This window comes from Durio zibethinus, chromosome 3 (assembly GCF_047325235.1).
Source record: "Durio zibethinus cultivar Kanyao isolate XHJ-2024 chromosome 3, ASM4732523v1, whole genome shotgun sequence".
Lineage (NCBI taxonomy): Eukaryota > Viridiplantae > Streptophyta > Magnoliopsida > Malvales > Malvaceae > Durio > Durio zibethinus.
In genome coordinates this window covers 33712958-33733559 of record NC_143164.1, presented here as the reverse complement: position 1 = coordinate 33733559, position 20602 = coordinate 33712958, and the positions used below count along the sequence as shown (strand labels likewise).

Here is a 20602-nt window from a genome sequence, read left to right as displayed (position 1 = left end):
TAAAAAATAATGTATTTCTAAAAATATTTTTATATTAAAAGGATTAAAATATTTTTAAAAAACTATAAATATCTAAAAAATTTAAAATATTTTTATATTATAGAGACTAAATTTTAAATATCATATAAGTATAGGAATTAAATTTTAAATTTTGTGTGAATATATGAATTAAATTTTTGTATGAATATAAAAATAATTTTTATAATTTAATAGCTTATTTTATTCATTTAAATTATCACGTCAACAAGTCAATGATCATGTTAATATTTTTAATAAAAAAATTAATAAAATTAATAATTTGATTAAAATTATCAAATTAAAATAATACGAGAGTTAAATTTATATGAATTATAATATATAAATTAAATTTTAAATTTTCATAAAAAATAAAAACCTTTGATATAATTTAACCTATTATTTTTAATAATTTGATAAGTATAAAAAGTTTATGATTAGATATTTAAATTTTATTTTTTAAGTATTTTATATTGCTGATTAATACTATTAATTAAAATGTTTGTATAATAAATATTGATCAATAAAAATATATCATATATTATAATATTATTAGATATTTTTAATCATATTAACTCATTGTTAACAGAATTAATATATAAAATAAAATATTTAACGAAAATAAAATTTGAATATATAATCATAATTTTTTTATAAAATATTAAATTGTAAAAAATTTATAATTGAAAAGCTAAATTATGAATAATCCTTTTCATTTTCTTCTAGATTTGGGGAAACATGTGAAAGGGCTCGGTGCCTACTTTTGACCCAACAAAAGGGTCGGTCAAGTTTGGGGGCCGCTTGTTTTGATTTTTCGTTTGAAGGGTTATTGTCAAATCATCTTCTTTGTTTTCCTTTGGGGTCAAAATTTGATTATGCTTTCAACTCAAACAAAGTGCTATCATCCGTCTTCCGCAACTAATAATTAAATTAAATATTTTTATATTTAAAATTATCAAAATTTAATCACTGATCACTAATTAAAAATTAATATTGATAAATGTTTATTTTATCTTTTATGAAAAATAAAAATCATCAAATTTTTTTATATACTACTCCTTATAACAAACAAATCAATATTGACTTTTGACTAACTTTTGATTAAAATAATTGAGAACCTAAACAAGGAAAAAAAATAAAAAAAAAAGAAATATTTGTCTTGTAATATTTTATTTTTGAAAATAATTTTATTTTTTGAACATGTGGAAATCAATGATTAAAAAAATGAATAAATAAATTTTTTTTTGCTTAACTTGATCGCTGACGATAAATGGGCAGGGCAGCGGCGGTGGATAATGGGAGCCAGGAGGCCTTGGCCCCCCAACATTTTAAAAAACCCCTTACTACTATATATATTTATATTAAATACACTTAAATTTTAAATTAAAATTATGATTTTTTTTTTATTTCATTACCTAATCAATGCATTACAATTTAAGAGGTATTTAAATTATATTAATATTTATATGTTTATTGTACTCAAATATTATTATTTGCAAATTCTTAAAATTAAAAGGAGTATCATAAATTTTAAATCACAATCATGTAAATTTAATATAAATTAAATTGAATTTTTAATTTTTTCTATAAGATATTAAATTTTCCAACAAAACAATTTATATTGAACTACTTTATAAAAGGATAAAAAAATTATAATTTTTAATTTCAAAATTTCATCATATTTTTTTAATAGTATATATAATTTTCTTGTTTGATAATATGTTTAATAATTAATTTATTCGTGTCTCTTTTTATTTCAATTTTAAATTATCAAAAAATAAAAAAATTACTATAATTCATTGATAAATTGTGTAATTAATAATTCTACCATTAATTGTAAATTTTGTTATTATTAAAAATATAACATTATCATGACAATATTTTTGTTTTATAATTTTACGAATCCGTCATGTTTTTATTAATATGTTATCTGCATTAATAAGTATGGTAGAATATTTATAAAAAAAAAAAAAAGTATATTTTATATCATTAGTTAATCTTTCCAAAATTAAATATCAACATCTATCACTGAACTAAGCCTGTAATCCGCAATCCTTGCTCAAGTCCCGACACCAACGACACTTGGAATCAGATAGAAATCTCATATAGCTAATCTGTAGTCATCCTATCCAGTTCCGTGGATCTAAAAGAATCGAAGCCGATGTTAGCTTTTTCATCTCTGAATCACCTGATGGTCTTAGCCACGCATTCTCTTGTACAGTCTGAGCACAGAAATACATCTTCATATGAATCGTGAATGCCTGACTGGATGGATATCATACCTGTAGTAAAACAATACACCATGATGCTACAGAAAGGAGTAAAAAGAAATTGAAGATAGACAGAGCAGTAGCAACAAATTTCTTTAATCCAAAATGTTATAATGTAGTATCCTGAAATAGTATCTTAACTAAATATGTTTTCGTGAGGTGCTTCAGTAAGTGGCTAAGAAGATTTGTTTTCATCAATGGACGGTATTTTGTATTGTCCCTGCACAATACAAAAGCCTGTGTAAGGGACGACATTTCTGCACAGCATGTTTATCTTAATCAGGTTAAAGATCAGAGAAAAAGGGCAGGAAAGGGGTGGGGTTGTTGAGAGAATTCCATGTCAAATCATGTAGTGAAAGCAGGTTAATTTTGTACTAATGTGCTGGCATTGATATTAGGATATTTTTCACCTAGAAGCGAACTAAGTTATGCCAGCGGGTGAGCCAGGAAACAAAAGAAATACAGAACATAGGGTTTCATTAAAAATTACAGACACCATTTTCAGCAGATTCATTTCTCAACAAGGGATTTAGATGGGCTTCGTGCGTTGATAGCCATTAAAATAGTTCAATATACCTCAGCAGATGGCCAGGATAATTCATTCTCAAGCAGTCCAAATCGTGCTGAATGCCATGACCCACGAGAAAAGCAACCAATACTCAAATATTGACAGTTTCAGCTACCAAATGCCAAGGAAAAAAGAACAAAATTAAACTAGTATTATATGATATGTTCTTGCTGGAGAATAACATAGAAAATCACTCCCACAATAATCAATGAAGTAATTCAAGTTTACAGCAGCTCACATTATGCTGCAAGCATTAACATTATCATCACGAAATGAGTGAAAAGCAGAGTTGCCTATTGGTGGTTCCTTCTGCTTATAGAAATCATAAGGATATGGCCGCTGAGGCTTTATTATGCAGTAAGGTGGTGAGTAGGGGCAAACTGCTGGTGTGGTATATGATGGCGATGGAAGAGGCGGAGGTGGTGGTGGTAGTGGTGGCAGTGGCAGTGGCAGCCTCGCGTATCCTGGCCGAGGTCCTCCAAAATTGCCAAACATTCCTGGTTCAAAAGTACTCTTATTTCCAAACCAACCAGCAAAGCAATGTTTCTTCTTGTTCATGCCAGATTGTGGGTGATTCCAAGAAAGTGTGCCTTCGGGACACCAATAGGTAATTCCAAGAAATTAACAATAGGTAATGCATACCGGGACATTCAGACCATCTCCCAACGGAACCAATACAACATTAAGAAAAGGGAGAAAAATGATTGATGGGATTAGAGGAAATGAACGGTACGTGTGCCTTCAAGTGTGTTGTTGGCTATTTGAAAGAAAATCTCCATGATTTTTTCCTTTCTTTTTGGCCAGAAAATCTTGATGCTTTACTCAGCTCCTGAAATAGAAATAATTAAAGCCTAAACGTTTTGTACAATAGAGAAAAATAGGGTAACTGACGTCCCATTTCAAGAAAGAAAAAATTTACATTGAAATCAGGTTTGATTGCCTTGAATATGATCATTTCTAACGCATAGAGAGATTTTCCAAACTGAAATTAGGGATTCGGGGATCATAAGTTTTTTTTTTTGGCCGTTGTATACGTGATCATATGTTTGACAGAATAAATCAACAAAAATTTATTGAATCAATTATTACCGATCGTTGAGAAAGGTATGGGTATCCTAAGAAAGATATATAGGAAATCAGGAATGATAATAAGTAGACTAAAATATTTAAAAAGTTTTTAAATTATTTATTTTTGAAAATAAATTCATTATATTTTTAATGTATCCAAATAAGTTTTTATTTTTTTTATTTATATCTATAAATAAGCGCTTATTTAAAAAATTTTTTTTTTTTTTATGTACAAATTAAAAGATAAAAATTTATTTTGATACAAATCAAAATTCAAAAACTCATTTAAATACAAATTAAAGATCAAAAGCTTTTTTTTTTTGGTCTATGTACAACTTAAAGAATAAAAACTTATTTTGATACAAATCGAAAATTAAAAATTTATTTGGATATAAATTAAAAATCAAAAGATATATATATTTTTTAATCCATTAGATAAGGAATAGGAAATAAAATTGATGAAGTTAAAACTCCCATCTTAAATGTCTTCCTAAAGCTTCTCAACCATTAAGCGAAGCTGAAAACAATTAAAGTATGAGTTTATTTAAGTAAATTGATGAAGTTAAAGGATTTTTTGTTGTTTTAGTTTAATAAGTATTAGTAAATAGTAATAAACAAGGAATATATTCTGAAAAAAAAAAGGGACAAACACCCTTGCTACACGAACTTGGCACAGCCGACCACGGCCTATACTCCAGGCGTCATCGTCAGAATTCATACTCAACAATGGACGTTTCACAGCATCTTAACTGGCCACCAGCATTGTACACGCGTCTTCAGGAAGGAAATATTCTTTCAGGAAATAAAATTTGTTGAAACACAAACCAACATCAATTTGTCTACATTAACGCAAAGAGGGATCGGTCTTCATTAACTTGTCACCGTCTTTGCTTAATTCAGAAACAATTTGAAGCAAAAGTATCTAAATCAGGTGTTGATTAAAGTACATTGAATTTGTCAACAAATGCTTTTCAGCCTCCCCGAGCCTCTCTTCTTGTGGCATCATGAAGCAATTCAATATCAACTCCATCAGGAGGTAGCTGGACATATCTCACAACCGAGCCTCTGATAAAACAGTTCCTCACTGAAAGCTGTAACCAAACAGAAGCTCATCAATTCTGCCGATGAAAATTGAAAAGAGAAAAACAAAAATAAAGACGTGACACAAGCAGTGACATCAAGCCCAAAGGATGTCAAGAAACTGAAAAAAAGGCTAGTCTAGTTGAGAATGAGACGGCCAATGGTACAACAAGAGCCAAACTAAGACACATGCTATGTGTCATGGTCAGGCCTTGGTCCTGCCATGATTGATCCTGGATCAAGCAGCGGTCGAGACCGAGCTGACGGGAAAGCGGTTCTAAGGAATGCGGGCGTGCATTCGGAGCTTGGGAACATGATGCTAACATGTTATTGGGGCAATGGGAGCCCTGAGCCGCAAGATACGCGGGAAAGTTCGGGACAGTGGTCGGACACCCTCGAGCCAAGTAGCCTGACGGGTGCCATCTGTGGAAGCAGTGTGCGGGCGTTCCGAGCTTGGGAATAGGTTAGGGACATTGTGTGTGGACGGCCCATGCCCTAAACCCCGAGATATACAGGTAAGTATAAGGCATTACGCCGGTGCCCTAGGACCAGCTAGCCAGACAGGTGCTGTCGGTCGAAGCCATGTGCGGGCACCTTCGAGTGGGTTGGTGGAGCAACGAGCAGAATCAAGGAGCAATGGTGACTAAGAGGAAGGTTACAGGGCCCTGAGTTAGCCGGAGAAAGGCCCTGAGGTGGCTGGACAGAAAAGTGTCCCCGTTTCAAACATTCTTACGGTCACTGGTAGCGTATTGGAAAAATCTCTAACGCTCTTTATAGGGGGACGACTGGTGTCAGCTCTCCACCACCCCCTTAGCTAGCGGGCAGGCGGGGGCCTGGCTAGTTTGAAGTGAGCTACTCCTAGGCACTCGTGGTGTCTAGGTGGGCAGACATCGTAGGGTCACGAGCGTGGCACGATGTTTCCTCGGGTAAGGTAAACCCGGGGGCGGTTGGGGCCGACGGGCCTTGTATCGCGCCTTTGTGTCGAACCAGGGGGTTGGACAGTAGAGACCGTTAGGCCCCTCGGTTTCCCCTCCTCGAGCCGGAAGGATCAGGTGATGGTGTTTACGTAGGAGGGATACCATCGAGCCAAAGGGATGCGCGGGCTAGCTAGCGGGCACGCTGCTAGACCCCTGTGGCCAGTCGGGCTGGTGGGCTGCAACTGGGGCAGTCTTCCCAAGGACCCTTGCGGGACTGGACCACGCGATGGTATTCATGTAGGAGGGATGCCATCGAGCCGAGAGGATGCGCGGTCTAGCAGGCAGGCACGCTGCTAGGCCCCAGTGGCCAGTCGGGCAGCTGGTGTGCTGCAGCTGAGGCAGTCCTCCTGAGTCCCCTTGCGGGACTAGCATGATGTTGGGTGTCAATCATGCGTGCGACCGACCAATACTGACGCTAAAAGGGCGTAAGCCCTAAGAACCGAGTCCCGTGGGACGAGTTGAGCCTAGAGGCTCCGAGCTGGCTGCTGTCCAGCGTAAAGGGGATGCTTACGTAAACTTGATACGGGAGCTTGCGTATCATACGTGAGGGCGTGACGTTGGGTTCTCACCATGTCAAGATGTAATAACATCAAGAGAACCGGGGCTGTGTGCCCCTACGAGATTCGAGGGTCGGGGCTCGAAACATTAAGCCTTGCGGCCAGAGCTAGGTGCTCATGGTCACTTGAAGAACCGTGGGCCGATGCGCGATGAGAGATGGGTTCCTCTCTATAGAGTTAGAATAAGCAACCCTACAGGGACAAAAGCCAGAAAAGGCTTGTGGGCATGCGGCTTGAAGGGTCGGATTTGGTTGGTCTGCGAAGAAAAATGGACATGGTGAAGGCTGACCTTGACTATGAGTAGTCTTGATGCCGCACGGTCACGTGATTTCAGTAGGAGGAACGCGTGGATCGTGACATTTGGTATCAGAGCCTAGGTTGGCTCAGTGGCGAGATATACATGACCCATGTGTGGGCCTTGTGACGCGAAATCGAGGTGGTGCTAAGCTCAAATGGAGCTATCGAGACGTAACTGTGGGTTATGTGCCGATAGAGGCTCAGAAATGAGCCAGCGATGTGTGCTGTGGGAAATAATGGGCCTATGTAAAATGGCTCTCGAGTAGACTCTTGGATGCCAAGCAAAAGGGCACCAGAGTCTAGCCTCACCTAGGAAAAGGTGTTGGCATATGTTGCGACATGTGATGCCTTTACGGTGGAAGGAACCGTAGTGAGACCGAGATGCGAAAAAAGGCTTACACCATGAAATGGTGTTGCGTAAGGCCACGTGGGCCGAGCGAACCTTGTCCTGAAGGGGCAAGAGGTATCAAGTTTCAAGATTAATTACTAATGTATGCACTTGCTGTATGGTGCAGGTGCCCTAGTGAGGGCGCAAGCCGAAGTATTCGGGTCCAAGCATGGAATTCTTGCACAGAGGAGTGTGGAGTGGCCAAAGATTGAAGCCACAAGTGGGATGGTCAGTGGACCATGTGCTGTGATGGTCAGTGGACCATGTGTTGTGATGGTCAGTGGACCAGGAGTTCTCGTGGTCAGAGGATCACGGGGGCGTGTGAATCGATAAACTGAGTCTGTGTTGGCCGATGAGAAAGGCTTCACATGAGCTGTGGTGGTCGGTGGGCCACAACAAGGTGTAATCGGGCGAGACTAGCAAAAAGGGAAATGGCCAGTTGACAAGGCCTCAGGCGTGTAGGTCAGTGGACCTTGAGGATTGAACGGGTGAATCCCTGAGTCGAGCTAAGCAGTGAACCAGGTGTTCTGTTAGATCAATGGATCTCCGAGCATAAGTGGATCTTGGGATGCCCTAGGAATCGGGCCAAAGTCAAAATTATCGAGTAATAGAACCATCGAGGAGATAGGGCTGCACATAATACGACGCTGAGTTTTGAGTAAAAATGGGGGAAACCTATCAATTCCCCGTAAGACTGAGCCAAGATAGTGGAGCTTGGGCAATGGAGCACAGTGTTTAAACCGGGGGCAAAGACCGAGTTAGCGCGCTCTAAGGTACCGTCTTGGGGGCGGTTGGCCAGAGGACCACACCTAGAGAGGTGACCTTGGAGGGGCCGAGAGGACCCAAGTTGAGAGATGACCTAGGTGCTTGAATGCCACTGTGCTAGGGTCCTCATGTAGGGTGCCGTATGAGTGCGGTTGACCTAAGCACCATGCCCAGAGGGGCGCATCAGTGGGTTGATGCTGCAAACGTGCAGTTGGTGTGAGGGGTCACGTCCGCTGGGACGCACCAATGAGTGGCAAAGCGGGTGGTCATTCATTCTACTGAGGGTTATTGATCGACGAGGACGCCTCAAGTTCGCAACATGACATGATCAAGAAATGAAGCCATGGTATGGCCCATATGGAACGACCAAGACAAGGTTAAACGGATCGAGCAGGAACCGAGTTGAGCGACAGGAGTGCGACAATGTGACCCATCTACATCAACAATGGACGAGTACTGTGGACGGTGCCTCGTGTGACGGGACCTCGACCCAATTCTTGAGGGCACAAGTGAGAGACATATGAGTAAATGTCAGCTGTGTGCAACAAGATAGTTGGGTGTGGTCTAGGCGTCGATGAGGGCATCGACATAGTAAGTGGGGAGAGTGTCATGGTCAGGCCTTGGTCCTGCCATGACTGATCCTGGACCAAGCAGCGATTGAGACCGTGCTGGCGGGAAAGCGGTTCTAAGGAATACGGGCGTGCATTCGGAGCTTGGGAACATGATGCTAACATGTTATTGGGGCAATGGGAGCCCTGAGCCGCAAGATACGCGGGGAAGTTCGGGACAGTGATCGGACACCCTCGAGCCAAGTAGCCTGGTGGGTGCCATCTGTGGAAGCAGTGTGCGGGCGTTCCGAGCTTGGGAATAGGTTAGGGACATTGTGTGTGGACGGCCCATGCCCTAAACCCCGAGATATACAGGTAAGTATAAGGCATTACGCCGGTGCCCTAGGACCAGCTAGCCAGATAGGTGCTGTCGGTCGAAGCCATGTGCGGGCACCTTCGAGTGGGTTGGTGGAGCAACGAGCAGAATCAAAGAGCAATGGTGACCAAGAGGAAGGTTACGGGGCCCTGAGTTAGCCGGAGAAAGGCCCTGAGGTGGCTGGGCAGAAAAGTGTCCCCGTTTCAGACATTCTTACGGTCACTGGTAGCGTATTGGGAAAATCTCTAACGCTCTTTATAGGGGGACGACTGGTGTCAGCTCTCCACCACCCCCTTGGCTAGCGGGCAGGCGGGGGCCTGGCTAGTCTGAAGTGAGCTACTCCTAGGCACTAGTGGTGTCTAGGTGGGCGAACATCGTAGGGTCACGAGCGTGGCACGATGTTTCCTCGGGTAAGGTAAACCCGGGGGCGGTTGGGGCCGACGGGCCTTGTATCACGCCTTTGTGTCGAACCAGGGGGTTGGACGGTAAAGACCGTTAGGCCCCTCGGTTTCCCCTCCTCGAGCCGGAAGGATCAGGTGATGGTGTTTACGTAGGAGAGATACCATCGAGCCAAAGAGATGCGCGGGCTAGCTAGCGAGCACGCTGCTAGACCCCTGTGGCCAGTCGGGCTAGTGGGCTGCAGCTGGGGCAGTCCTCCCAAGGACCCTTGCGGGACTGGACCACACGATGGTATTCATGTAGGAGGGATGCAATCGAGCCGAGAGGATGCGCGGGCTAGCAGGCAGGCACGCTGCTAGGCCCTAGTGGCCAGTCGGGCAGCTGGTGTGCTGCAGCTGAGGCAGTCCTCCTGAGTCCCCTTGCGGGACTAGCATGATGTTGGGTGTCAATCATGCGTGCGGGCGGCCAATACTGACGCTAAAAGGGCGTAAGCCCTAAGAACCGAGTCCCGTGGGACGAGTTGAGCCTAGAGGCTCCAAGCTGGCTGCTGTCCAGCGTAAAGGGGATGCTTGCGTAAACTTGATATGGGAGCTTGCGTATCATACGTGCGGGCATGGCGTTGGGTTCTCACCATGTCAAGATGTAATAACATCAAGAGAACCGGGGCTGTGTGCCCCTACGAGATTCGAGGGTCGGGGCTCGAAACATTAAGCCTTGCGGCCAGAGCTAGGTGCTCATGGTCACTTGAAGAACCGTGGGCTGATGCGCGATGAGAGATGGGTTCCTCTCTATAGAGTCAGAATAAGCAACCCTACGGGGACAAAAGCCAGAAAAGGCTTGTGGGCATGCGGCTTGAAGGGTCGGATTTGGTTGGTCCGCGAAGAAAAATGGACATGGTGAAGGCTGACCTTGACTATGAGTAGTCTTGGTGCCGCACGGTCGCGTGATTTCAGTAGGAGGAACGCGTGGATCGTGAGACTATGGGTATGGGGTGACAGGACTCTAAGACCTGATGATACTTTTAGGATAACTTCAAAAACCAGTAGGGGAATGCATGTCTTGGATCTAATGTATGAATTTAAAGATAAAAGAGAAATGGAAGAACTGATAGCACATTAGGAGAGGATGAAGGAACCAACTTTATGCAAAGTTAAGAAACCCCATACAGCCGCAATAGAGTGCCTCAAAGCTCTACCAATCTTTGACTCAAAAAGTTAACAGATCATTGCAAGCACGAAATTAGTTTCGCTTCCCAAAACTCTTGACCAAAAATATATTTCACACTAAAACTGGGACTTCCATTTTAAATTCACATGTGGATCACTCCATCTAAGGGCCCAGGAGCCAAACCCTATTCAAAGCAAGCAATCATCAATTGTCAACATGAAATGACTTAAAGCAGACATAAACCAAAAGAGAAACATGAAGTTTCAAAACACATATATTTGGAAAAAGCAGGCACTTGCAGATTGACATCAGATTTGGCACACATATACACTCTCCAAGATCACTGTAATTGCAGCACACTTTTAATGAGGTAAAAGGTTACAGGTTTGGCTGGATCCAATACAAACCCATACTTCATAGGTCATAGCACCAAACAAGTTGGATTGCGTTGCTACTCTTCTCTTAAGCAGCTTAAAATGTATATAGCCTTGTTTGAATAGGCTCTCCTGCCTGCCTCTTCTAGGCAACACCAATTACCATACAGATTTTACATTTAGCTGAATCCAATGCCAAAGATTAGGATGAGATTCTTTCAGGTGAGGCATAATACTAGGAATGTTCATCCAGCTTCAATAATCCTATGTGCCAAATGCAAGACCATGTATCATCATGCTCATATTGAAAATGCATTTTCTGTAGTACAAAACACGATGTTCCTGAATCCACTTTTTGACTGTTGCTCAATAAGACATTAAAGTAAACTACTTGAAAATTTTCATCTACACATAAAACCCTAGAGCATAAATTAGTCATCGACATATCACAAGGCAGAGAAATACCATTCATGCAAAGAAAAATAGTAAAAAGAGAAAGACAACAATAGGAGTGAATTTTACCAGAGGTGAAGGAGAACATGAATTTCAAATGCAAAGAAGAAATGCTGAAGAATGGATGATAACTAAACTAAAATGAGAAGTTTTTGGACTTTGGGGTTTTGAGAAAAAAAAACATTGTTGGACTCATCACTGCTATAGGAGAAATAAAACAATGAGAAATACTAGTTAACTGAGGATTTATGAAGTAGCTACATTGGAAAAGCATAGAATAGTACATATTCAGCATAAAATCAGAAAGAAAAGGAGAAAATCTATATAAAATGCGCAAGGGATGGCAGCGTGTACAAAAAACTTGATAAGCCCCATATTCAGCTTCCCACATTCTCATAATTACCCAGAAAGAAGAAAAACAGCAGATTGGAGTGAAAGACAAAGTAGGGACTTAGAAGACCCAATTCATCTCTTCCGAATAATGAAGCACCAGAAAACCCTAGATTTCTAGACACCTGAGTTTAAAGCAATTCATTGATAAATCCCTATGATAATAAGAAAAGGAAGGGGGAAATCAACAAGCAGCAGTGACAGTAAGAAGAAAAAAGAAAAAGGGGCATACCATGTGAGGATGCTTGTCTTGATCGACAACCCTAGTGTTCTCGAGCTTGATATTGAGGTATTGATCAACGGAGTGAAGGGTTCCTCTGATTGCCAAATCATTCTTCAGCTCCACCGTCACTTCTCTTCCCACCAAGTCCTTGAAATACGAAAAGAACAACTGCAATCCCCAACCCCCCAAAATAAATCAGAGGGAAGCCCATTGGAAAGTGCATAAGGGAAACTCAATTGAATTAAAAAGAGAGAGAGTCTTTGGCGAACAGAAAACAAAAGAAAAATTACTCACACGAAAAGGAGGAAAAGGAAAGAAGAAGATTACCATGATTATGATTCTTTTGCCCAAAAAGAGGAGAGAGTTTTCTGTGTTTTGATGGAGCTGAGTCTGTCCTTGGCTGTGCTGAAGAGTACAGCTGAGCTGCAAAACTTTAACTAATGAATCAGTCCATTACGTTGCTTCATGTTTGTTTATCCCTACTTCTCTACCGGACTCGACTCGACTACAATCCAGTTACCTATTTACAGATATAACCTTCCGTCTTTCATGTTAACCTTTGCCGCTAAAGGCCGCTTACCCACCTTGATTTTGGGCTATGAAGCGCCGTCAGATATCAATTTGGGCAATGGCCTTTTGCCACCCACAAACATAAAACAAGGAATTATTTCACTTGTCCCTAAATTTGAAAATTTTAAATAAGATATTGTATGAAAATGATATAAAAAAATATAAAAATGAGATGATTTAAAATTTTTTAAAAAATTATATATCAATTTAATAAAAATTTAATCCATTAGTTTGAAAAATGAACAATCAATCTCAAAATTAGATTATTTTGTCAGTAATTCTTTAGTTATTCAATTAAAAAATTAGTCTAAAAACCAATCTATCTCTAAAAGTTAATATTCTCAAAATACTTACATGAAATAATATTTTATAATAATAAATTATTTTTATTTTCTCAAAATATATCAATTCTATTTTTAATAAAAAAATTTTTAGATGCAACATATAAAAATAAAATTTATAATTATAAGTATGTTAATATGTAAATATACGTATAACAAAATGAATATATTAAGCATATAATATTATTTTGGTATGTAACAATTAAAAATATGGAAAAACAGATTGGTTAAAAAAAATCAGAGTAGGATATTTGTCAAATTCAATTTTAATTATTATCATATTCATATATATGTTAAACTTAAATTTACATGTTTATGAAAATACAGTGATGACAAACTTATTAATTTTAAATTGAAAATCATTTACAATAAGTAAACCCAAATTGAAGCGTTGAAATTTTTAAATAAAAATAATTTTTGTTATTATATATTCAATAGATATGTAAAATAAATTTTCTCAAAAAAAAGAAAAAGGAATGAAGAATAATATAAACAAATATAATAAATTTAGCTTTGACGGGTAGTTTTATAATTGCTTAAATTATATAATCAGATTGAAAAAGTTTGGGACGAGTTGTTCTTTTTTCAAATTAGCGGGTTTGTGTTGGATTAGACTTAAAATTAAAGGATCAGCATGAAATTTACCTGTTTATTTTTTTAAAAAATAAAAATTAATAAAAAACTTTTTATTTCGATTATTTCAAATGATATTTTTGTGGTCTTGTTAAATTTAATAATATTTTATTGTATTTTTCTAAATTTTGCGTTTTTAAATTTTTTCAAAAGGTTGCATTATAAAAAAAACTCAAAAACGTTTTTAAAGATATAAAAGTTTGTATCGTCGAAATCAAATAAAAAAAAATAGTTATTTTCTTTCTTAAAAAGAATTATTTTCCTTCATTTTATTTCTTTGCTTGAAAAGAAACATACAAAAAAAAAAAAATCATCATTCTCCTCCTGTTTCTTTCTTTGAAACATTCACTGAGAATAAAAAATCCTTAATTTAATTCTCAAATTTTTCTCTTCAGATTTTTTTTTTTTTGCTGTGTTTGAAATTTTCTTGTTGTTTAATCATTTTTTGATTTTAATTTTTTAGCTTCACATTTGGACAATTTTGTAATTGTCAAAATTTGGTTAATTGTGTTAATCATTCTTTATGGAGTGTCCATTTCGGAAACTAATGAATGTAACTTAAATTTTAACCAAACCTAAAAAACTTAAATGAAATTTACCTAATATATATATATATATATATATATTATATAGTAATCGATGTATCGACATAAATTACATAATAATCATTTTTATATTTTATATATATTAAATATAAAATAAATAGATAGAATACCCTTTAGTATTTTATACATATTAAACATGAAATAACAAATAGAGTTATATTAATTGTCGAATCTATTTGCTTTTTTATAATTGAAAAAAAAAAAAAAGAAAGAAATGTGTAAGTGAAAGTTAATGAAAATTAGTAAACACTGGCCATCTGTAATATTAGTTGCTGACTCAAAATGTTTCTTAGGACTTCAAATCCTCAACACAGACATCAGTAATCAGAGTGATACCAACTAGTAACTACAAATGTTGGAAGGTAAGATACGAAAAAACAACAATTTTCTGGAAACACTTCTCATTCCCAATACGAAGCAAACAAAACAATAGAGGCACCAAATGAACAACTACATTTACATCTCTTACAAATACACCAAAGCTTATAACACAGGAAAAATTTTTCCTAAACCTAAAGAATTACATTTTTCCTTTTTTTTTTTTCTTTTAAACTAAGGAAACTGTGGTTAGCTGCTGCTACTATAGCCGTTGCTTCACCCGCCTACCATTTGCATCACTTCCATCGAGGATGGCTTCATTCCAATGTCTGCATGTAATCACTGAGTGCTCATTCACTCTAGCCACATACTCCAACAGCTCAGTCAAGACAGACGGGCAACTTTCCTTCAAGTACTCAAAACCATCAGTTTGCATTACAGCTGAAAAAAAAAAAAAAAAAAAAAAACCCAAGGTTCAGTCAAGAAACATTGTTAAGAAAAACACACATCATTGACCTTTATCCAACATATGAGCAACTTTTGGTGAAACAAGAATGGTGATAATAATGGGATAAATCTTGTAACAACTATGGATTTTGACAAACTGCTAGCAAAATCATTCCTCTTATCAAGAATACCATAGAGAAAAACTTTTTGGGCTTTTGCAGCCAAAATGTTAATATATTTGTACAAGAAAAACTTGCAAAAATGTGATCTCAGTGTACCTCGTTTAATAAAAATACAAAGACCAAAATGATGGGAAAATTAGCTTAGCGGCAATACCACATTATTGTGATATAACCGTGTTCCCAAGACAACAACAAAACAAATATAACCACTCATAAATTCACCAGAAATTAATATGCGAAAATAACAAGAAACACCAAAATTTACATGGTTTGTCATTAAATTTAAGTTCATGGGCAGAGACTACGAAAAATTTCACCACAACAAAAGGATGAAGATAAAAAGTGTTTAAATATCAACACACTCACCAAAAGCCTTACCAATACTCTACCCATAGAGCTACACTGTCTAACTCAAAACTCTCTCTAAATGCCTAGTAACTTGAAGGTTCTGAACGGAACTGAACGACACTAAATAGTACCCTTAAAGTACACAACCTTAACACCTCTCTTAGTGCCTATGGCACATCTTCAGTAGGCACTAATAGTTGGCTCACACTAGGCACCTCATGGCACACAAGGCACTTGGCACTCGGCACAATTCACGGCACCCTCACTTGGCACCAATTTTAGCATGCCAAATCTTGGCACTTGGTCTTTTTGGCACAAGACTTGTGTTTCGGTGTATTAACCGAATGGCCAAAGGCCATATTTATAGTGCAAAGCTTGGCCAGCCATGCTTGACAAAACCAAAAGCTGATATAAGAATAACTAGATAGCAAACCTTTGTTGAATCAACAAAGGTAATTGGCACACTTTGGTTTATTAACAAACGTGACTGTCTTGAAGAGTTCCAAAGAATGGAGGCTTCTAGAATGGTGGCCGCAAATATTTTTCAAGGTTAGTTACGAATTTCAAACCACCCTTGGGATTGGAGGCAAATATGCCAATAAAAGGATGATTCGGTTCTTTGATGCAAGGGTGCCAAAATTGGGCTTGCCAAAATTGATGCCAAGCGAGGAGTGCCTTGAGTTGTGCCAAGTGCTTAGATGTGCTAAGAACACCAAGTATTAAGGGCCTGAAAATTTGTTATGTTTGATTGCAAGAAGAATGGTTGCATATATCATGAAGGCTCAGGCATAATTGCACTACATGGATGATGAAATTTCTATGCGAGACCAGCTATGACAACATTTAGCAGTGGCAATTATGACTTGTAACGTTACAACACATCTTAAAAATGTCAAACCTATTTACTTTCAAACCAACTACTCTATGTGGCTGAAAAGCAAGGGCCCAGAATAAAAGAGCTACAGCATTACTTGCTATGCTTCAATATAGACTCAATTCTTTTCCTGTCACCTGCAGTGGGCATTCCTTAATTTCAATGATTTCCAATTTAAGAAACAAAGAACCTTGGGGCTTGGTCCAACTGATAATTAGCATAACCAATAACACTTTTCCTACTAAATTAATATTTATACCATAGGAAACCCTGATGCAACATCAATGTAAATATCTCAACAAAAAGACTCACCTCTTAGATTTTCAGGCATCGCAGCAAACTTGAGACACACAGCTTTCAGCTGGAAACAATGGTGTTGCTCAGCCAACGCTAATGTAGTTGCCACAGTGTTAATAGCAACATCCTTACAAAGATTGGCCTCGCATAGTAATTGCAGCCTATCTAGTCCATACCTATCTGCAGCTGCAAGTAGGTGCTGAGACATCAATGTAGAGGCCCACTTTGAGTTAAGTCCAGTGAGCTCTTGCATGTCAGGTGGGGAATCCCAGTATATAAAGTGAAGTAGGGCCTGCAAAGGGCAAAATTGGGTAAAGAGGATACCGTATCAGTAATCATTACCATGTAATGCATAAACATTTATAGTCATCTTGCTTCAGCTTGACCAGTAAATGATGGAAGACTTCAAACAAGGCATCAATTTGAAGTCATGAATATCATGACTTTCATAAATGTAAAGAAATGCACACTCATAAGTTAAGTATTATCATGTACATTGACCACCCACGTGTATTATATGAAGCAATTAACTAAAAGCTTAAGACAGTACATGCCACAATCATTACTTCAAAAACATAGCACCAACCACCCCATCATATAGTTTCTTTTGAGAAGTTTTCAAAAACTAATCATTGACATTAGGCTTGCTATCACTGGCAAGTTGACATCATGGATCCAAGGCCAGTTCACGTTATCCATGGCAAGTTGACAGCTTGACGCCATACATCCATCACCAGTGCCTTACCAAGGATAAGAAGTAGCGTGAGTTTTTATCCAACATAAGAAGAGGAGATATCATACTGAACCTTAAAAACTGGAGCTTCCATATCTTCAACTTTTATTTGCTTTGTATTCTGATCCTTCATCGGACCAAAAAGTTGTGCCCTAAACACAGGTGAACGTGCAGCAAGGACCAGCTTGTGGGCAGGAAAGGCTTCCCCATCAACTTCAAAGCTTACATCCGTTCCCTTTCCACTTTCTAGTAGTTTCCCAAAATGATGAGTGATGTTTGAAGGCGGAACAGATATAGAGTAGATCTTAGGACCCTCTGTATGTGACTTAACAACACCAACACTACAGTGAACGGAGAGGCAGTTGTCTTTGAGGTAGTCTGATTGTTCCAGTAGAGTTCTTTTGAAAAATCGTTTATATCCCCTGCAGCAAATCAAACTAATTACTTCACTACTCATGAAAGTTTATCATATACCATGAAAAATAAGGAAAACAAATAAATATGCTTCTTATTTTTGTTCATTTTCTAGGGGAAAGACTCGAGAAGGGGTCAAACCCTGGAACTTAACCAATTACCTAACAAACATAGGAAGCTAAGAACGTATTGTATAGTTAGTTAGGATCAGACTCATAACATATGAGGAGTAAAGTAATCAAGAGTTACATACTATGGAGTTATTAAATTAGGCTAGCAATAATGTTGTTGCATATGTCTCCAATGGATCGTGTCTTACTTGATTGTCACCAAATGCTTTATGATGACATAAAATACACAAGCTGCAGTAAGGTTAAACCGTAGGGATTGACATTGAGCACAATGGAAAGCATATGCAAGCATAGCTTCAGAAAACAATTCTTCTAGACAAACAATCAAACTGGAGGCAAAATACAAAACATTAAAAAAAAAAAAAAACCCTTAAAACTTAAAACATTAGCCTCAAAACACATTTAGTGACAATATTCAATAAAAGTAACTTTTATACAAATATAATCTCAAAATCTAAAAGCAGACATATGACCAAATAATTGACTTTTTCTTTCTTCTCACTAATCCAAACAATCCCTCCTGAGAACCATACACATAATTTTAAAATATTATGTTTCTTTCAAAATGAACTTAAACTCACAGTGTCCTGGAATTTCAATGAGACGAGGAGAAGGAAAGGAAAAACAAAACAATAATACTAACAAAGGAATAAATAACCTAATAATAGCAATGAAGGTTAGCCAGGAACTGAGCTAGAGAACAAGTAATGGGCAAAACATATTTCATTTGCATGTACCACAGAATACTGGCTGACAACATTAAGCGCAATTACCAATTTTAGCATAATTTTCGTTCATTAATCTAACAACCACCCCGACATCTTTTGATGTAAAAGACTATGTAACCAGAAAGAAGCTCATTACTCCAAATCTCCCCTATTTATGCTGCTATTTTATGTACTATATAGGCAACACACTTGTTATACAAACATCTCAGCCCCCTAAGAACCAATATAAAGCTCAATAAATGAAACACAAAAAGGCCCAGGATCCAGCCCTTAAACAACAAAGTCAACCTGCGACTTACAAATTATGACACAAGAACCACAAGCAACTCATCGTGCAGTTCTTAGTATGCAGCAATACACTTAAACCTCATTAACTCTTACAACAGTAGAACCACGATTAACGCATCAAACCCCAAAATCCAACAATACTTCAATCAACCCAAAGAAAATTCGCCATTGTAAAACCCAAAAAACCACCCCGTAATTCCTATCAAAATATCCAAATCAAAGATCAATTCAAAAAAAACAAAAAGAAAAAAAATAGAAACCCTTACCACATGCTGCCGCGATACTTAAGCGTATAGGGCCCACTCTCAAGCGTCCTCCCAAAATGGCTATGCACCTTATGCCTCTCTTTCCCGCTCTGATCCAAAAGTGTGAGCTCAAAAAGCGCCCTAACGTCGGTCCCCTCGCTCGCCAAAGCAATGAACAACGAAACGTAGGCGGCATTATCTTCGGCGCTCTTCCCGTCCGGATAAAAATAGATCGCCCACAAATATCCACCCACCATGAACGTGTCGGAAGCAATGTATTTGCCGATCCCCAAACCTTTAGACAGCGAATACCCCGTGATTTTGAACTGGTGAGACCCGTTCACCGTCTCCGTCACCGACGTCGACGTCGTGGTGGCGCTGACGGAGGAGGCCGAAAACGAGGATGGCTTCGATGTTTCCCGTACAACCCTTCCCATAACCCCGACCAAGAAAATTCCAAGTTCCTTAACCTGAAACTGGGGCTTTAAAATTGAAAAGGAATTTCTCGGGAAAAGGGAGGGTTTGGCTGAGAAAATTTGGGGGTTCTTTTCTTATTCTGTTATTCGGAGGATTAATTTCTAGGGTTTCGGGGAGAGAGAAATGGGAGAAGCGGGGAAATGATGAATGATCGAAGAGGATGACTTTACTAGCATACGTAATATTAATAAATAATGAATTTTATCAATGAATTTTAATAGTTCTCTTTCTTTTTCGTTTTTTGTGGAAAGTAGAATTTTTTATGATTTTTTTTAAAAATATTAGTGGATGGAAAGCTGTGAAGCGTTTTTCTGACGATGATTTTAAGGAAATATTTAACAAAATTTCTTAAATGAAATTTGTAAAATTTTTAATTAAAAATAATTAAATTAAAATTAATAGATTAAAAAATTTTATTATATAATCAAATATATAAAAATTTAAAATAAATTAAATATATTTTAATATATTTTTTAAATATTTATTTTAAGTAAAAATTTTTGATAAAATTTTTTGTCCTTGAATAAATATTTATTAAATTTAAATTATAAATAATATTTTAATAATTATTTTACATATTATTAATTTTTTATTAAATTTTATTTGTTTATCGATTTTAATTTTTTTATTAAAACTTTAATTAAATCATAATATTAAAAAACTATAAAAATTTTATTTAAAAATTTTCATCTAAATTTTTCTTGCTTTTTAAACAATGACATAATAGATGTACTTTGATAGGCATTTTAGTAATTTTGCATTACTCTTTTTTTAAATAAAAATGACAATAAATTTTGTGATTTAAAATTTTTGAATATCATATTTTAAATATGATTGCATGAAAATTTGAAAATTTTTTTTAAAAAAATAGAAATAAAAGAAATTTAATTGTTATAATAATAAAATATATACTCTTAACTTATTTTTAATGATAATGACTATGTAGCTTCTTTTTTATTATATCTTATAATTTGTATATTTATTTATGTTTTTTGTTAAATATATATAATATAAAAATTTTATCATAATTTATATCAATAAATTAAATATGAAATA

The 20602-nt window shown here is 37.2% G+C and overlaps 2 protein-coding genes across 2 annotated transcripts; both read right to left on the bottom strand.

Moving 5' to 3' along the window:
• Window positions 1-4439: 4439 nt before the first annotated feature.
• On the bottom strand, window positions 4440-12382 carry LOC111283288 (sm-like protein LSM2). The gene is made up of 3 exons (XM_022871747.2): window positions 12243-12382; window positions 11925-12083; window positions 4440-5012 (listed from the first exon to the last, which is right to left on the bottom strand). Exons 1-3 carry the CDS (start codon window positions 12243-12245, stop codon window positions 4893-4895), a joined length of 282 nt encoding a protein of 93 aa, XP_022727482.1. The 5' UTR covers window positions 12246-12382; the 3' UTR covers window positions 4440-4892.
• A 1915-nt stretch (window positions 12383-14297) lies between these two features.
• LOC111283287 (BTB/POZ and MATH domain-containing protein 2-like) lies at window positions 14298-19798 on the bottom strand. The gene is made up of 4 exons (XM_022871745.2): window positions 19091-19798; window positions 17337-17685; window positions 16546-16822; window positions 14298-14823 (listed from the first exon to the last, which is right to left on the bottom strand). Exons 1-4 carry the CDS (start codon window positions 19504-19506, stop codon window positions 14645-14647), a joined length of 1221 nt encoding a protein of 406 aa, XP_022727480.1. The 5' UTR covers window positions 19507-19798; the 3' UTR covers window positions 14298-14644.
• Window positions 19799-20602: the final 804 nt, after the last annotated feature.

Coding starts and splice junctions, on each gene's coding strand:
- LOC111283287 (XM_022871745.2), bottom strand. CDS start 19,506: ATGGGAAGGGTTGTACGGGAAACATCGAAGCCATCCTCGTTTTCGGCC. Junction 17,686..19,090: donor AAGTATCGCGGCAGCATGTG/GTAAGGGTTTCT, acceptor GATTTGCTGCAG/GGGATATAAACGATTTTTCA. Junction 16,823..17,336: donor TGGAAGCTCCAGTTTTTAAG/GTTCAGTATGAT, acceptor TGCCCTTTGCAG/GCCCTACTTCACTTTATATA.
- LOC111283288 (XM_022871747.2), bottom strand. Junction 5,013..11,924: donor AAGACAAGCATCCTCACATG/GTATGCCCCTTT, acceptor GTTTGGTTACAG/CTTTCAGTGAGGAACTGTTT.